This window comes from Carcharhinus amblyrhynchos, chromosome 18 (assembly GCF_965287045.1).
Source record: "Carcharhinus amblyrhynchos chromosome 18, sCarAmb.v2.hapA, whole genome shotgun sequence".
NCBI lineage: Eukaryota > Metazoa > Chordata > Chondrichthyes > Carcharhiniformes > Carcharhinidae > Carcharhinus > Carcharhinus amblyrhynchos.
This window is the reverse complement of record NC_137341.1, coordinates 56,443,869-56,462,114: the sequence shown is the minus strand read 5'-3', so window position 1 is coordinate 56,462,114 and position 18,246 is coordinate 56,443,869. Positions and strand designations below refer to the sequence as shown.

The following is an 18,246-nucleotide window of genomic DNA, read 5'->3' as shown; positions in this document are numbered from 1 at the left end:
ATCTCAGGGATGGCGATCAAAATTTTATCTCCTTCACGATAGCATTGGAAAGAGATAGGATCAGGCAGACTAAGAAGGTGTTTATCTGGAGTAAGGGGAAATATGAAGACATCAGGCAGAAAATTGGACGAGTAAACTGGAAGGTATTCTTAGGGAAAAGTACTGAAGGGAGGTGGCGGATTTTCAAGGAATGTTTGTCTGGAGCTCTGCACGACAACGTTCCGATAACACAGGGAGGTTTTGGTCGGTCGCGGGAACCGTGGTGCACGAAGGTTGTGATGAACCTAGTCAGGAAGAAAAGAAAAGTGTACAAAAGATTCAGACGGCTAGGAGATGTTGAGGATTTGGAGGAGTATACGGTTTGTAGAAAGGAGCTTAAAAAGGAAATTAGGAGAGCCAGAAGGGGTCATGAGAAGGCCTTGGCAGGTAAGATTAAGGAGAACCCCAAGGCATTCTACAAATATGTGAAGAATAAAAGGATGAGAAGTGAAGGGATTAGACCTATAAAAGGTGAAGGGGAAAAGTCTGTGTGGAACCGGAAGAAATGGCAGACGTACTTAATGAGTACTTTGCCTCGGTATTCACGGTGGAAAATGATCTGGGAGATTGTACTGCAGGTTTGCAGCGGACTGAAAAGATTGAGTATGTGGACGTTAAGAAAGAGGATGCGTTGGAACTTTTAAATTCTATCAAGATAGACAAGTCACCAGGACTGCATGGGATGTACCCCAGGTTACTGTGGGAGGTGAGGGAAGAGATTGCACAGCCCCTGGCGATGATCTTTGCATCATCGATGGAGACAGGAGAGGTTCGGGAGGATTGGAGGATTGCGGATGTGGTTCCTATTTTCAAGAAAGGGAACAGGGATAGCCCGGGAAATTACCGACCGGTGAGTCTGACCTCAGTGGTTGGTAAGTTGACGGAGAGGATTCTGAGGGACAGGATTTATGAACATTTAGAGAAGTTTAGTATGATCAGAAATAGTCAGCATGGTTTTGTCAAGGGCAGGTCGTGCCTTATGAGCCTAGTTGAGTTCTTTGAAAGCGTGACCGAACACATTGACGAAGGAAGAGCGGTGGATGTAGTTTGCATGGAGTTCAGCAAGGCGTTTGATAAGGTGAGAGGGCATGGGATCCAAGGGGCTGTTGCCTTGTGGATCCAGAACTGGCTTGTCTGCAGAAGGCAAGAGGTTGTGGATGGGTCTTTTTCTGCATGGAGGTCAGTCACCAGTGGAGTGCCCCAGGGATCTCTTCTAGGACCCTTGCTGTTTGTCATTTTCATAAATGACCTGAATGAGGAAGTGGAGGGATGGGTTGGTAAGTTTGCCGATGACACGAAGGTTGGTGGTGCTGTGGATAGTCTGGAGGGATGTCCGAAGTTGCAGCGGGACACAGATAGGATGCAAGACTGGGCGGAGAAGTGGCAGATGGGCTTCAACAGGGCTAAATGTGTAGTGGTCCATTTTGGCCGGTCCAATGGGATGGAGGAGTATAATATCAAGGGAAGGATTCTTAGCAGTATAGAGGATCAGAAGGTCCTTGGGGTCCAGGTCCATAGGACTCTTAAAACGGCCTCACAGATGGAGGATGTGGTCAAGAAGACGTATGGTGTACTGGCCTTCATTAATCGAGGGATTGAGTTTTGGAGTCGGGAGATAATGCTGCAACTTTATAAGACCCTTGTCAGACCCCACTTGGAGTACTGTGCGCAGTTCTGGTCGCCTCACTACAAGAAGGATGTGGAAGCTATTGAGAGGGTGCAGAGGAGGTTTACAAGGACGTTGTCTGTATTGGGAGACATGCCTTATGAAGACAGGTTGAGGGAGCTACGTCTCTCCTCCCTGGAGAGACAAAGTTTGAGAGGTGACCTGATAGAGGTTTACAAAATGTTGAGAGGTATAGATAGTGTGGATTCTCGGAGGCTATTTCCTAGGGCTGAAATGGTTGCTGTGAGAGGACACAGGTTTAAGGTGCTGGGGAGCAGGTGCAGAGGAGATGTCACACAGAGGGTGGTGAGTAAGTGGAATCGGCTGCCGTCGGTGGTGGTAGAGGCAAAATTGCTGGGGTCTTAAGAGACTTCTGGATGAGTAAATGGGATTTAATGGGATTGAGAGTTATAGATAGGCTTGGTAGGTATGGATATGATCGGCGCAACTTGTGGGCCGATGAGTGGGAGTTGTGTTCACAACTGGGCATATATAGATACAAACTCAATTTATAAGATAATGGTTGAAATGCGAGTCTTTATAGGTAATCAAGTCTTTAAAGGTACAGGCAAGTGAGTGGAGAGAGGGTTAAGCATAGGTTAAAGAGATGTGTATTGTCTCCAGCCAGGAGTGTGTTTTTTGCCTGATGAATTGCTCTGTGTCCGCTGTGAGACTGATGGGGTCCATTTTGGTGGTGGGGCAGAACTTGACCCCTCAACTGTCCTGGCTGGAGACAATACGCATCTCTTTAACCCAAAAGCAGTACTCCGAAAGCTTGTGCTACCAAATAGACCTGTTGGACTTTAACCTGTTGTGAGACTTCTTACTCTTCTTTGGTCGAGCCAGTTCTGTATCCACTTTGCCAGTTCACCTCTGATCCCATGCAACTTCACCTTCTGCACCAGTCTGCCATATGGGACCTTGTCAAAGGCCTTACTGAGGTCCATGTAGACAACATGCACTGCCCTACCCTCATCAATCATCATCGTCACTTCCTCAAAAAACTCGATCAAGTTCGTGACACATGACCTCCTCTTCACAAAACCATGCTGACTCTCGCTAATACGTCCACGTATTTCCAAGTGCGAATAAATCCTGTCTCGAAGAATCCTCTCCAATAATTTCCCTACCACTTACGTAAGGCTTACTGGCCTGTAATTACCTGGATTATTCTCGCCACCCTTCTTAAGCAAAGGAACAACATTAGCTATTTGTCAATCCTCTGGGACCTTTCCTGTATGTGGAGATGCCGGCATTGGACTGGGGTAAGCGCAATAAGTCTCACAACAGGTCCAACAGGTTTATTTGGCAGCACAAGCTTTTGGAGCAGTGCCCCTTCATCTGGCGAGTAGGAGTTGTGTTCACAAACAAGGCATATATAGACACAAACTCAATTTACAAGATAATGGTTGGAATGCAACACGCTGCTGATGACAGTACAGACCCGGTGGGCAGATCATGTCATCTGTATGCCAGATGAGCCCATACCCAAGCAGCTCCTTTTTGGGGAACTCTCTGCTGGAAGACACTCGCATGGAGGGCAAAAGAAATGTTACAAAGGCACACTCAAGGCCTCCCTGAAGTCACCTGGGAAACGCTGGCACAAAACCTCCCTACCTGGCCCTGCCTCATTCACAAGGGCTGTCAAGCTTACGAAGCAAGGTGCATTGCTGAAGCACAACTTAAGCGCAAGCTGTGCAAGGCCAGTGCAACAACTACAGTGCCTACACAAGTCTGTCCAATATGTGCCAAGACATTCCGTGCCTGAATGGGCCTGATCAGTCATCTTCGGACACACTGCATCCAGCCTCAAAATGACTAATGGTGCCGAGATCCTCATCGGCGACAATGGATGAATAACAACACAGTTTGGGGTATATCCCATCAGGCCCTGGGGACCTGGATCAGAAAGTCCCAGAACACACAAGTAATATTTAGATATTGACTTGCGCGCTGTCACCTCCAGGGCTTTGGCCAAGTGCTGGAGAATGGGATTAGATGCTATAAACGTCTATACATGCAGCCGTACAAAATGACGAGAGATTCTGTTTTCATTATTTGATAGACAAGGTGACAGATACAGAATGTGAGGCAGTGCAGAGGGGCAGTCTGGGCTCGATGGGCCGTACGGCCTGCAGACATCAGAGCTCTGGAGAGGGTGAAGATGAACTGGTGCCTACCATTTGCTGCCGACTTCTGTATGACTCGGAAAACCCACATGTTCATCCCTGTGAATTAAACACACACCAGAGTTAACAACTCAAACTCGTTATCTCGGAGCCTCCATCTTTCTCCATTTCTCTCTCACCTTCAGCCGGGCCAGAAAGGACAACAAAGCACAGACGCCTCCTAATGAGTCCTCCCACATCCCGGGCTATCCCGGCATGCCACGTGGTCCTCCCACAGCTCGGGCTATCCCGGCATGCCACGTGGTCCTCCCACAGCTCGGGCTATCTCGGCATGGTCCTCCCACAGTCCCGGCTAACCCGGCATGCCGCGTGGTCATCCCATAGTTCCGGCTATCCCGGCATGCTGCACGATCCTCCCAGTGAATGATCTTTCCGGTCTGGGAGTAATGGCGGCGCTGGTTTGGAAGGTTCACTAAAAAGAGAATAAATCATCTTTCACTGGAAATCCCTGTCAAACTATCTGAACATAACTGCTTCTACTTAAACAATGTGAGGAAAAATAGCGCTTTAAAGTGAAATGTTAATGACATAATTGAGATGTTATCAGGAGGTAATTTATATGAGGGAGGGAGTGAGGGGTGAGTGACTGAGTGAAGGGGAGGCTGTGAGGAATGAGTGAATAAGGGAGACAGTGTGAGAAGGATGAGGGAATGAGCAGTGAGTTGAGCTGAAACAAGTTGCTGTGTTACAATAACAGAAAATGCTGGAAAATCTCAGTGGGTCTGACAGCCTCAATGGAGAGAGAATGGAGCCAATTTTTGAGCCTGGATGAGAACAAAGGAAATCAGAAGAGATGTCTTCCTTCCTCCCACTGCTTTTCGCCCACTGTGGTTGACAGGGCTCTGAGCCACGTCCAACCTATCCCCAGGGCCACTGCACCCACCTTGTTCCCTCCCACCTAGAACTAGGAGAGGTTTCCCCTTGTCTTCACTTTTCACCCAAGTAGTCTCCAAGTTCAAAGAATCATCCTCTGCCCATGTCCATGCATGATGCCAATACTCAACACATCTTCCCCTCACTCTGCCTATCAGCATTCTGCAGGGACTGTTCTCTCTGGGGCACTCTGGTCCATTTCTCCATCACGTCCAACACCTCAGTGCTTGCCCACAGCACGTTCCCATACAATCGTAGGAGGTGCAACACCTGCCCTATTATCTCCTCTTTGCTCACCATCCCAGGTCCTAAACAATCATAGAACATAGAAAAACTACAGCACAAACAGGTCCTTTGGCCCACAAGTTGCGCCGATCACAAGAGCTAGATGGCCTACTCCTGCTCCTATTTCTTATGTTCTTATGTTCTTATGATCATGTTGCTACCTACTAGGCTTACCTATAACCCTCAATCCTATTAAGTCCCACGTACTCATCCAGAAGCCTCTTTAAAGACCCTATCGAATTTGCTTCTATCATCACCGACGGCAGTCGATTCCACTCACCCACCACCCTCTGAATGAAAAACTTACCCCGACATCTCCTCTGTACCTACTCCCCATCACCTTAAACCTGTGTCCTCTTGTAGCAATCATTTCAGCCGTGGGAAAAAGCCTGTGAGAATCCACCCGATCAATACCTCTCAACATCTTAAACATCTCTATCAGGTCACCTCTCATCAAGGAGAAAAGACCGAGCTCCCTCAACCTATCCTTATAAGGCATGCCACCCAATCCAGGCAACATCCTTGTAAATCTCCTCTGCACCCTTTTGTTGTAGTGGAGAATTTCTTGTTTTCTGAGCTGTGATAGTAAAACTTAAGGTTTGCTTTGAAAAAACAACAAGCTTTTATTATCACAAAACTGCATGCAGTATATGGCAGAATCTTGGAAACAGAGAACAGTCCGCACAAACTGCTGATTCTATCCCAAGACCGCGCCAACTACAAGAATCAATTCAACAGTTATACCTTTTTCTTATCAGCTTACGTGACTTCAGGAATTCAATTAGTAATACAAGCAGTAATACGTCATTAATTGTATTATGATCCGGTGACCTCCGAGACCCCTCTCTCATCAATAATATCATTATTTTGTCTTTTGAAGGGACAGAAAGGTCCGTGATCTGTGACCATACCTTGTTTTCTGATGTAATAGAAAGTTCTGTGACTCTGACCTTATCTCGCCTCACTCCTCCAGCCCTAGGTTATGTGGAGTCAGCCTTATCAGGTCTTGACCTTCTCCGGTCTTATCCGTGTCTTAGGTTATGCGGAGTCAGTTTTCCTTATTTTTTTACCAAATACTTGATTTTCACATCATGCCACTGCTTCATTCGTACACTATGACACTTTCAATAGCTTCCACATCCCTCCTGTAATGAGGCGACCAGAACTGAGCACAGTACTCCAAGTGGGGTCTGACTAGGGTCTTATAAAGCTGCAGCATTATCTCCTGACTCCTAAACTCAGTCCCTCAATTGATGAAGGCCAGTACACCATAAGCCTTCTTAACTACATCCTCTACCTGTGAGGCCGATTTAAGAGCCCTATGGACTTGGACCCCAAGATCCTTCTGATCCTCTACACTGCTAAGAGTCTTACCCTTGATATTATACTCCTTCATCCCTCTGGACCTGCCAAAATAGACCACTACACATTTATCTGGGTTGAAGTCCATCTGCCACTTCTCCGCCCAGTTTTGCATCCTATCTATGTCACGCTGCAACTTCTGACTTCCCTCCAAACTATCCACAACACCACCAACCTTCGTGTCGTCGGCAAACTTACCAACCCATCCCTCCACTTCCTCATCCAGGTCATTTATGAAAATGACAAACTGCAAGTGTCCCAGAACAGATCCCTGGGGCACTCCACTGGTGACATAAGAACATAAGAAATAGGAGCAGGAGTAGGCCATCTAGCCCTTCGAGCCTGCCCCGCCATTCAGTTAGATCATGGCTGATCTGAAGTGGATCAGTTCCACTTTCCCGCTTTCTCCCCATAACCCTTAATTCCCTTGTCTGTCAAAAACCCTATCTACCCGTGACTTAAATATATTTAGCGAGGTAGCCTCACCACTTCAACGGGCAGAGAATTCCAGAGATTCACCACCCTTTGAGTGAAGAAGTTCCTCCTCAACTCCGTTCTAAACTGCCCCTTATCTTGAGGCTGTGCCCTCTAGTCCTGCTGTCCTTTCTGAATGGGAAGAATCTCTCTACCTCTACCCTATCCAACCCTTTCATTAGCTTATACGTCTCTACAAGATCCCCCCTCATCCTTCTAAACTCTGACGTGTACAGACCCAGTCTATTTAGTCTCTCTTCATAGTCCAACCCCCTCATCTCTGGTATCAGCCTAGTGAACCTCCTCTGCACTTTCTCCAAGGCCAAAATATCTTTGCGCAAGTGCGGTGACCAAAACTGCACACAGTACTCCAACTGCGGCCTCACCAGTACCCTGTACAGTTGCAGCAAGACCTCCCTGCTTTTATATTCTCTCCCCCTCGCCATAAAGGCCAGTATTCCATTCGCCTTCTTGATCACCTGCTGCACCTGCAGAGTGGGTTTTAGTGACTCATGCACAAGGACCCCCAGGTCCCTCTGCACCGTAGCATGCTGCAGCTTTTTGCCCTTTAAATAGTAATCCCTCCTATTTTTTCTGCCAAAGTGGATAACCTCACACTTGCTAACATAAGAAATAGGAGCAGGAGTAGGCCATCTAGCCCTTCGAGCCTGCCCCGCCATTCAGTAAGATCATGGCTGATCTGTCGTGGCTCAGTTCCACTTTCCCGCCCTCTCCCCATAACCCTTAATCCCCTCGCTTATCAAAAACCCATCAACCCGCGTCTTAAAAATATTTAGCAAGGCAGCCTCCACCACTTCAACAGGCAGAGAATTCCAGAGATTCACCACCCTTTGAGTGAAGAAGTTCCTCCTCGACTCCGTTCTAAACTGCCCCCCCTTTATCTTGAGGCTGTGCCCCCTAGTCCTACTGTCCTTTCTGAGCGGGAAGAGTCTCTCCACCTCTATCCTATCCATCCCATTCATCATTTTATATGTCTCAATGAGATCTCCCCTCTCCATCTGCCAGGTCCTCACCCACTCGCTCAGCCTATCCAGATCCCTCTGCAGACTTTCCACACCCTCCGCACAATTTGCTTTTCCACTCATCTTCGTGTCATCAGCAAATTTCGTCACCCTACACTCAGCCCCCTCCTCCAGATCACCTACATAAATGGTAAATAGCTGAGGCCCCAGCACCGATCCCTGCGGCACTCCACTAGTCACCAACTGCCAACCAGAATAGCGCCCATTGATACCAACTCTCTGCCTCCTATTAGACAACCAATCCTCTATCCACGCTAACACCTTATCCCCAACTCCATGCACCCTAACCTTCTGAAGCAACCTTTTGTGCGGCAGCTTATCAAATGCCTTTTGAAAATCGAGAAACACCACATCCACCGGTTCCCTTCTGTCTACTGCACTAGTCACATCCACGTAGAAATCCAATAAATTCGTCAAACACAACTCCCCCTTAACGAATCCGTGCTGCGTCTGCTCTATCAAACCATACTTTTCTAGGTGCCTTGCTATTTCTTCTTTGATGACGGATTCAAGCATTTTTCCAACTACAGACGTTAAACTAACCGGCCTATAATTCCCTGCCTTTTGTCTGCTATCTTTTTTAAGCAGCGGCGTAACATTGGCCGTTTTCCAATCTTCCAGCACTTAGAACATAGAACATTACAGCGCAGAACAGGCCCTTCGGCCCACGATGTTGCGCCGACCAGCTTTTAAAAAAAAACAACACTTACCCACTAATCTAAACCAATCCCATTTCGTCCATAAACCTATCCACAGATCTCTTAAACGCCCCCAAACTAGGCGCATTTACAACTGCAGCTGGCAGGGCATTCCAGTCCCTCACCACCCTCTGGGTAAAGAACCTACCCCTGACATCAGTCCTATAACTACCCCCCCTTAATTTAAAGTCGTGCCCCCTCGTGCTAGCTTTCTCCATGCTAGGAAAAAGGCTATCACTATCTACCCTGTCTAAACCTCTAATCATCTTATATGTTTCAATAAGGTCCCCTCTTAGCCGCCTTCTTTCCAGCGAAAACAACCCCAAATCTCTCAGTCTCTCCTCATAGGATCTCCCCTCCATACCAGGCAACATCCTGGTAAACCTCCTCTGCACCCTCTCCAAAGCCTCTACATCCTTCCTGTAATGTGGGGACCAGAACTGCACACAATACTCCAAGTGCGGCCGCACCAGAGTTGTGTACAGTTGCATCATGACGCTGCGACTCCTAAATTCAATCCCCCTACCAATAAACGCCAAGACACCATATGCCTTCTTAACAACCTTATCTACTTGATTCCCAACTTTCAGGGATCTATGTACACATACACCTAGATCCCTCTGCTCCTCCACACTATTCAAAGTCCTCCCGTTAGCCCTATACTCAACACATCTGTTATTCCTACCGAAATGAATTACCTCACACTTCTCCACATTAAACTCCATCCGCCACCTCGCGGCCCAGCTCTGCAACCTTTCTAAGTCACCCTGCAAACTATGACACCCTTCCTCACAATCTACCACACCTCCGACTTTGGTGTCATCAGCAAACTTACTAATCCACCCAACTATACCCTCATCCAGATCATTAATAAAATAAAAAACTTCCCCGGAATCCAGCGAAGTTTGGTAAATAATCACTAAGGCATCTACTATCACCTCTGCCATTTCCTTCAGAACCCTGGGATGCATTCCATCCGGTCCTGGGGACTTGTCCACCATCAGTCCCGTTAGTCTATCAAGCACTATCTCTCTAGTGACAGTAATTGCATTCAGGCCCTCAACTCCTACCATCCTTCTATCTTTAATATCCGACAAACTATTCGCGCCCTCCTCCGTGAAGACCGCGGCAAAAAACTTATTTAAGGCCTCCGCCACTTCCTCATCTCCCACCACTAAATCCCCCCTCTCATCCTCTAAGGGTCCAACGTTCACTCTAGCCAGCCTCCTCCTCTTTATATATTTGTAAAAACTCTTACTGTCCTTTTTTATATTTAGTGCTAGTTTAGCTTCATAGTCTATCCTTCCTTCCTTCATCAACTTCTGAGTCATTCTTTGTTGATTTTTAAACCTCTCCCAGTCTTCTACTCGCCCACTACTTTTAGCCACTCTAAATGCATCAGGTTTTAATTTAATACTCTCCTTTATTTCCTCCGATAACCACGGCTGGTTGTCCCTTCTCTTACATTCCTTCTCTACCATCGGAATATATTTCTGCTGAACACCAAAAAAGATCTCCTTAAAGATCCTCCACTGTTCCTCAGCAGTCCTACCAACCAATCTGTGCCCCCAGTCTACATTTGCCAATTCCTCTCTCATCCTATCATACTCCCCTCTGTTCAAACAGAGGACACAGGTTCGGGACCCTACTTTCTCATCCTCCATCTGCATCAAAAACTCAACCATACAATGATCGCTCGTCCCAAGAGGATCCCTCACAACAAGATCCCTAATTCTTCCTGCCTCATTACACAGCACCAGATCTAAGATAGCTTGCTCCCTCGTTGGTTCCGTCACACACTATTCTAGGAAACTATCCCGACAGCATTCCAAGAACTCTTCCTCAAGCCCACCGCGTCCGACATGGGTCAACCAATCAATATGCAGATTGAAATCCCCCATAATTATCACCGCTCCATTTCTGCACGCATCATTTATTTGCTTGTTTATAGCCCGCCCCACCTCTAAGTTATTATTTGGGGGCCTATAGACCTCACTCACCAGCGTCTTCCTCCCCTTACTGTTCCTTATCTCCACCCACAACGATTCCACGTTCTGCTCTTTGGAGCTTGTATCTTCCCTTACTACCGCCCTGATATTATCCTTAATCAGCAGAGCTACCCCACCCCCTTTTTCCTCCCGTCTATCCTTCCTAAACACTTGATACCCCTGGACATTCAGCTCCTAGTCCCTGTCACCCTGCAACCACGTTTCCGTAATGGCCACCAGATCATATCCATTTGTGCTGAACTGCGCCACCAGCTCATTCACTTTGTTCCGAATGCTTCATGCATTCAGGTAAAGTGTCTTTATCCCGGCCTTTATCTGTACCCTATTTGAAGGAGCGCTACCAACCTTTCTCATACCCCCTACTCTTTTTATTATTGGGACATCCTCAACATTTTCCCACACCCGTACCCTCTCTTTTACTTTAGATATTGTAATTTCTCCCACCCCTGCACCCTCCCCCCCAATTAGCCTAAAGCCCTATCTACAGTCCTAGTTATACGATTCGCCAGGACTCTGGTCCCAGCACGGTTCAGACGAAGACCATCCCATCTGAACATGTCCCACCTGCCCCAATACTGGTGCCAATGCCCCATAAGTTCAAACCCATTCCTGCCACACCAATCCCTGAGCCACCCATTCATCTCTTTAATCCTATTTACCCTACGCCCATCTGCATGTTGTTCAGGTAGTAATCCAGAGATAACCACCTTGTCGGTTCTGCTTTTTAATTTGATTCCCAGCTTTGCATACTCCCTCTGCAGATCCTTAGTTGATCCAACCTCCATGCAGAAAAAGACTCATCTACAACTATTAGAACATAGAACATTACAGCGCAGAACAGGCCCTTCGGCCCACGGTGTTGCGCCGACCAATTAAAAAGCAATGACCCTCTAACCTAAACCAATCCCTTTCCATCCATAAACCTATCCATGGATCTCTTAAATGCCCCCAAACTAGGCGCATTTACAACTGCAGCAGGCAGGGCATTCCAATCCCTCACCACCCTCTGGGTAAAGAACCTACCTCTGATATCTGTCCTATAACTACCACCCCTTAATTTAAAGCTATGCCCCCTCGTGCTAGCTTTCTCCATCCGAGGAGAAAGACTATCACTGTCCACCCTATCTAAACCTCTAATCATCTTATATGTTTCAATAAGGTCCCCTCTTAGCCGCTTTCTTTCTAATGAAAACAACCTCAAATCCCTCAGTCTCTCCTCATAGGACCTCCCCTCCATACCAGGCAACATCCTGGTAAACCTCCTCTGCACTCTCTCCAAAGCCTCCACATCCTTCCTATAATGTGGGGACCTCTGCCTTCTGCAGGCAAGCCAGTTCTGGATCCACAAGGCAACAGCCCCTTGGATCCCATGCCCTCTCACTTTCTCAAGAAGTCTTGCTGGGGGACCTTCTCGAACATAAGAACATAAGAAGTAGGAGCAGGAGTATGCCATTTCGCCCTTCGAGCCTGCCCCGCCATTCAATAAGATCATGGCTGATCTGAAGTGGCTCAGTTCTACTTTCCTGCTTTCTCCCCATAACCCTTAATTCCCTTGTCTACCAAAAACCTATCTACCCGTGTCTTAAATATATTTAGCGAGGTAGCCTCCACCACTTCAATGGGCAGAGAATTCCAGAGATTCACCACTCTTTGAGTGAAGAAGTTCCTCCTCAACTCTGTTCTAAACTGCGCCCCCCCCCCCCTTATCTTGAGGCTGTGCCCTCTAGTCCTGAAGGCCTGCCTTCCTGAAGTCCATATAAACCGCATCGATCGTTCTTCCTTCGTCAATGTGTTTAGTTACATTTTCAAAGAACTCAACCAGGCTCGTAGCACGATCTGCCTTTGACAAAGCCATGCTGACTACTTTTGAGCATACTAAACTTCTCTAAGTATTCATAAATCCTGTCCCTCAGGACCTTCTCCATCAACTTACCAACCATTGAGGTTAGACTCACTGGCCGGTAATTTCCTGGGCCATCCCTATTCCCTTTCTTGAATGTAGAAGCCACATCCGCAGTCCTCCGGAACCTCTCCCGTCTCCATCAATGACACAAAGATCATCGCCAGGGGCTTTGCAATATCTTCCCTCGCCTCCCACAGTAACCTGGGGTACATCCCATCCAGTCCTGGCGACTTATCTATGCTGATGTCATTCAAAAATTCCAACACATCCTCTTTCTTAATGTCCACATACTCAATCTTTTTGGTCCGCTGCAAGCCTGCACTACAGCCACCCAGATCTTTTTCCGCCGTGAATACCGAGGTAAAGTATTCATTAAGCACCTCTGCTATTTCTACTGGTTCTGTACAAACTTTCCCACCGTCACATTTTATAGATCCTATTCCTTCACATCTCATCCTTTTACTCTTCACATATTTGTAGAACGCCTTAGCATTCTCCTTACTCTTACCTGCCAAGGCGTTCTCATGACTGCTTCTGGCTCTCCTAATTTCCATCTTAAGTTCCTTCCTACAAGCCGTATACTCCTCTAGATCCCTAACATCAGCTCTCTGAACCTATTGTACGCTTTCCTTTTTGACTAGGTTCGTTACACCTTTCGTGCACCACGGTTCCCATAACCACCGAAACCTCCATGTCTCATCGGAACTTTGTCGTGCAGAACTCCAGACAAACATTCCTTGAAAATCTGCCACCTTACTTTGGTATTTTTCCCTGAGAATACCTCCTTCCAATTTACTTGTCTAATTTCCTGCCTGATGGCTTCATATTTCCCCTTCCTCCAGATAAACACTTTCCTAGCTTGCCTGATCCTATCTCTTTCCAATGCTAGTGTAAAGGAGATAGAGTTATGATCACTATCCCCAAGATGCTCTCCCAGTGAGAGATCCGACACCTGTTCAGGTTCATTAGCCAATATCAGATCGAGTACAGCCTCTCCTCTTGTAGGCTTATCCACATACTGTGTCAGGAAACCCTCCTGACACACCTGACAAATTCCTCCCCATCCAAACCCTTTACCCTAGGGATATTCCAATCGATGTTTGGGAAATTAAAGTCTCCCATCACGACAACTCTGTTATTACGACATGTTTCTAGGATCTGTTTCCCTATCTGCTCCTCAACATCCGTTACTTTTGGGCGGCCTATAGAAAACACCCAGTAAAGTTATCGACCCCTTCCTGTTCCAAACTTCCACACAGAGATTCCGTAGACAATCCCTCCACAGCGTCCACCTTCTCTACAGCCGTGACACTATCCCTGATCAACAGTGCCACTCCCCCAGCTCTTTTGCCTCCCTCCCTGTTCCTTCTGAAACATCTGAAACCCGGCACCTGAAGTATCAAGTCTTGTCCCTGAGACGTCCAAGTACCTGTAATGGCCACCACATCACAATTCCAAGCAGCGATCTATGCCCTAAGCTCATCCACTTTATTCACTACACTCCTGGCGTTAAAATAGACACATCTCAAACCTTTGGTCTGAGCGCTCCCCTTCTCCGTTATCCGTCTATCCTCCCTCTTATACTGTCTACAATCCTCCATTTGTGAGCTAATCTCCTTGCTCCCAGTCACCTCATCTCAATTCCCTCCTCCCAGGTCACAAGAGGTTTATAGCATGGAACCAGGTCTTTTGGCCCAACATGTCCATCTTTCCCTTTTTTTAAACAACTAAGCTCATCCCAATTGCCTGCATTTGGCCCATATTCCTCCATCCCATGCTACCCATGTAACTGTCTAAGTACTTTTTAAAAGACAAAATTGTACCCGCCTCTGTTACTACTTCTGGCAGCATGTTCCAGACACTCATTACTCTGTGTGAAAAAATTGCCCCTCTGGACTCTTTTACATAGAACATAGAACACTACAGCACAAACAGGCCCTTCGGCCCACAAGTTGCGCCGATCGCATCTATACCTACTAAGCCATAGACCTATCTATAACCCCCAATCCCATTAGATCCCATATACTCATCCAGAAGTCTTTTAAAAGACCGCAGCGAGTTCGCCTCCATCACCACCGACGGCAGCCGATTCCATTCACTCACCACCCTCTGAGTGAAAAACTTACCCCTAACATCTCCTCTGTACTTGCTTCCCTGCACCTTAAATCTGTGTCCTCTCGTAGCGACCGTTTCAGCCCTGGGAAATAGCCTCTGAGAATCCACCCTATCTATTCCTCTCAACATTTTATAAACCTCTATCAGGTCGCCTCTCAACCTTCGTCTCTCCAGGGAGAAGAGTCCCAGCTCCCTCAACCTATCTTCATAAGGCATGCCTCCCAATCCAGGCAACATCCTTGTAAATCTCCTCTGCACCCTTTCAATAACCTCCACGTCCTTCCTATAGTGAGGCGACCAGAACTGCGCACAGTACTCCAAGTGGGGTCTGACAAGGGTCTTATAAAGTTGCAGCATTACCTCCCGACTCCTAAACTGAATCCCTCGATTAATGAAGGCCAGTACACCATAGGCCTTCTTGACCACATCCTCCACCTGTGAGGCCGATTTAAGAGTCCTATGGACCCAGACCCCAAGACCCTTCTGCTCTTCAACACAGCTAAGACTCCTACCCTTGATATTGTATTCTTTCATCCCATTGGTCCTGCCAAAATGGACCACTACACATTTATCTGCATTGAAGTCCATCTGCCACTTCTCCAGTCTTGCATCCTATCTACGTCCCGCTGCAACTTCTGACATCTCTCCAGACCATCCACAACACCACCAACCTTCGTATCGTCGGCGAACTTACTAACCCATCCCTCCACTTCCTCATCCAGGCCATTTATGAAAATGACGAACAGCAAGGGTCCTAGAGCAGATCCCTGGGGCACTCCACTGGTGACCGACCTCCATGCAGAAAAAGACCCACCCACAACCACTCTCTGCCTTCTCAGGTGGGATCCTGAGTAGAGGGGGTGAAAGTGAGGGGGGCATAGATGGGGACTGCAATGCACGGCATCGTGGGGCTGGGGCGGAGCAGGGTTTGAAATGCGTATACTTTAATGCGAGGAGTATTCGCAATAAAGTGGATGAACTTGCAGCGTGGATCAGTACCTGGGACTTTGATGTTGTGGCCATTTCAGAGACATGGATAGAGCAGGGTCAGGAATGGTTGTTGCAGGTCCCGGGGTTCAAATGCTTTAGTCGGAGTAGAGAAGGAGGTAGAAGGGGGGGAGGGGTAGCATTATTGGTCAAGGACTGTATCACAGTGTCAGAGAGGAAGTTTGATGAAGACTTGTCTGTTGAGATAGTATGGGCAGAGATTAGAAATAGGAGAGGAGAGGTCACCCTGTTGGGAGTCTTTTATAGACCTCCTAAAAGTTCTGGAGAGGTTGAGGAAAGGATTGCGGAGACGATCCTGGATAGGAGTGAAAGTAATAGGGTAATTGTTATGGGGGACTTTAACTTTACTAATATAGATTGGAATTGCTATAGCTCTAGCTCGTTAGAGGGGTCAGTTTTTGTGCAAAGCGTGCAGGAGGGTTTTTTGAGTCAGTATGGAGATAAGCCAACTAGGGGTGAGGCTATATTGGATTTGGTGCTGGGAAATGAGCCAGACCAGGTGCTAGACTTGGAAGTTGGTGTGCATTTTGGTGATAGTGACCACAATTCTGTTACGTTCACCTTAGTGATGGAAAGGGATAGGCATGAACCTCGGGCCAGTAGTTTTAGCTGGGGGAAGGGTAATTATGAGGCCATTAGGAGAGAATTAGGAAGCATAGGTTGGACTAGGAGATTACAGGGACTGGGAACGTCCGAAATGTGGAGTTTTCTCAAGGAGCAGCTACTGCGAGTCCGTGATAGGTATGTCCCTGTCAGGCAAGGAGGAATTGGTAGGGCTAGGGAACCGTGGTGCACTAAAAAAGTTGATTCGTTGGTTAAAAAGAAACAGGAGGCTTATGTTCGGATGAGACTTGAGGGCTCAGGTAGTGCACTAGAAAACTTTAGATTGGCTAGGAGGGAGTTGAAGAGTGAGTTAAGAAGGGCTAAAAGAGGACATGAGAAGACTTTGGCTGATAGGATTAAGGAGAATCCTAAGGCGTTCTATAGATATGTCAAGAACAGAAGGTTGGTTAGGGCAAGATTAGGGCCAGTTATAGACAGCAGAGGGAAGTTATGTGTGGAACCGGAAGAGATTGGAGAGACGTTGAACCAATATTTCTCTTCGGTGTTCACGCAGGGGGACAGGAATATAGCTGAGGAGGACACTGGGTTGCGGGGGAGTAGAATAGACAGTATTACAGTTGATAAGGAGGATGTGCTGGATATTCTTGAGGGATTGAAAATAGATAAGTCCCCTGGTCCGGATGGGATCTACCCTAGGATCCTCTGGGAGGCAAGAGAAGTGATTGCAGAGCCTCTGGCTCTGATCTTCAGGTCGTCGTTGGCCTCTGGTATAGTACCGGAAGATTGGAGGTTAGCGAACGTTGTCCCATTGTTTAAGAAGGGGAACAGAGACTTCCCCGGGAATTATAGACCGGTGAGTCTCACTTCTGTTGTGGGCAAGGTTTTAGAAAAAATTATTAGGGATAGGATTTATAGTTATTTGGAGAGTAATGAATTGATTGGAGATAGTCAGCATGGTTTTGTAGCAGGTAGGTCGTGCCTTACTAACCTTATTGAGTTTTTTGAGTAAGTGACCAAAGAGGTGGATGGGGGTAAGGCAGTTGATGTGGTATATATGGATTTTAGTAAGGCGTTTGATAAGGTTCACCATGGTAGGCTTCTGCAGAAAATGCAGATGTATGGGATTGAGGGTAGTCTAGGAAATTGGATCAGGAATTGGCTAGCAGATAGGAGACAGAGGGTGGTGGTTGATGGTAAATATTCGTCATGGAGTTCGGTTACGAGTGGTGTGCCTCAGGGATCTGTTTTGGGGCCACTGCTGTTTGTAATTTTTATTAATGATCTGGATGAGGGTATAGTTGGGTGGATGAGTAAATTTGCTGATGACACCAAAGTCGGAGGTGTGGCAGATTGTGAGGAAGGATGTCATAGTTTGCAGGAAGACTTGGACAGGTTGCAGAGCTGGGCTGAGAGGTGGCGGATGGAGTTTAATGCGGAGAAGTGTGAGGTAATTCACTTTGGTAGGAGTAACAGATGTGTTGAGTATAGGGCTAACGGGAGGACTTTGAATAGTGTGGATGAACAGAGGGATCTAGGTGTATGTGTACATAGATCCCTGAAGGTTGGGAATCAAGTGGATAGGGTTGTTAAGAAGGCATACGGTGTCTTGGCGTTTATTGGTAGGGGGATTGAATTTAGGAGTCGCAGCGTCATGTTGCAACTGTACACAACTCTGGTGCGGCCGCACTTGGAGTACTGTGTGCAGTTCTGGTCCCCACATTACAGGAAGGATGTAGAGGCTTTGGAGAGGGTGCAGAGGAGGTTTACCAGGATGTTGCCTGGTATGGAGGGGAGGTCCTATGAGGAGAGACTGAGGGATTTGGGGTTGTTTTCGCTGGAAAGAAGGCGGCTAAGAGGGGATCTTATTGAAACATATAAGATGATTAGAGGTTTAGATAGGGTGGACAGTGATAGCCTTTTTCCTCGGATGGAGAAAGCTAGCACGAGGGGGCATGGCTTTAAATTAAGGGGGGGTAGATATAGGATGGATGTCAGGGGTAGGTTCTTTACCCAGAGGG

The 18,246-nt window shown here is 47.2% G+C and overlaps 1 protein-coding gene across 1 annotated transcript in view; it reads right to left on the bottom strand.

The window, feature by feature from the left end:
- LOC145355147 (NADH-ubiquinone oxidoreductase subunit 8-like) overlaps positions 1–4,130 on the bottom strand; it is a 36,130-nt gene extending 32,000 nt beyond the window's left edge. Inside the window, exons 1-2 of the mRNA XM_080207067.1 lie at positions 4,014–4,130; positions 3,886–3,933 (exon numbers count right to left, since the gene is read on the bottom strand). Of these exons, the coding sequence (XP_080063193.1) occupies positions 3,886–3,931 (46 nt within the window). The 5' untranslated portion in view covers positions 3,932–3,933; positions 4,014–4,130. The remainder of the gene's footprint in view (positions 1–3,885; positions 3,934–4,013) is intronic.
- Positions 4,131–18,246: the final 14,116 nt, after the last annotated feature.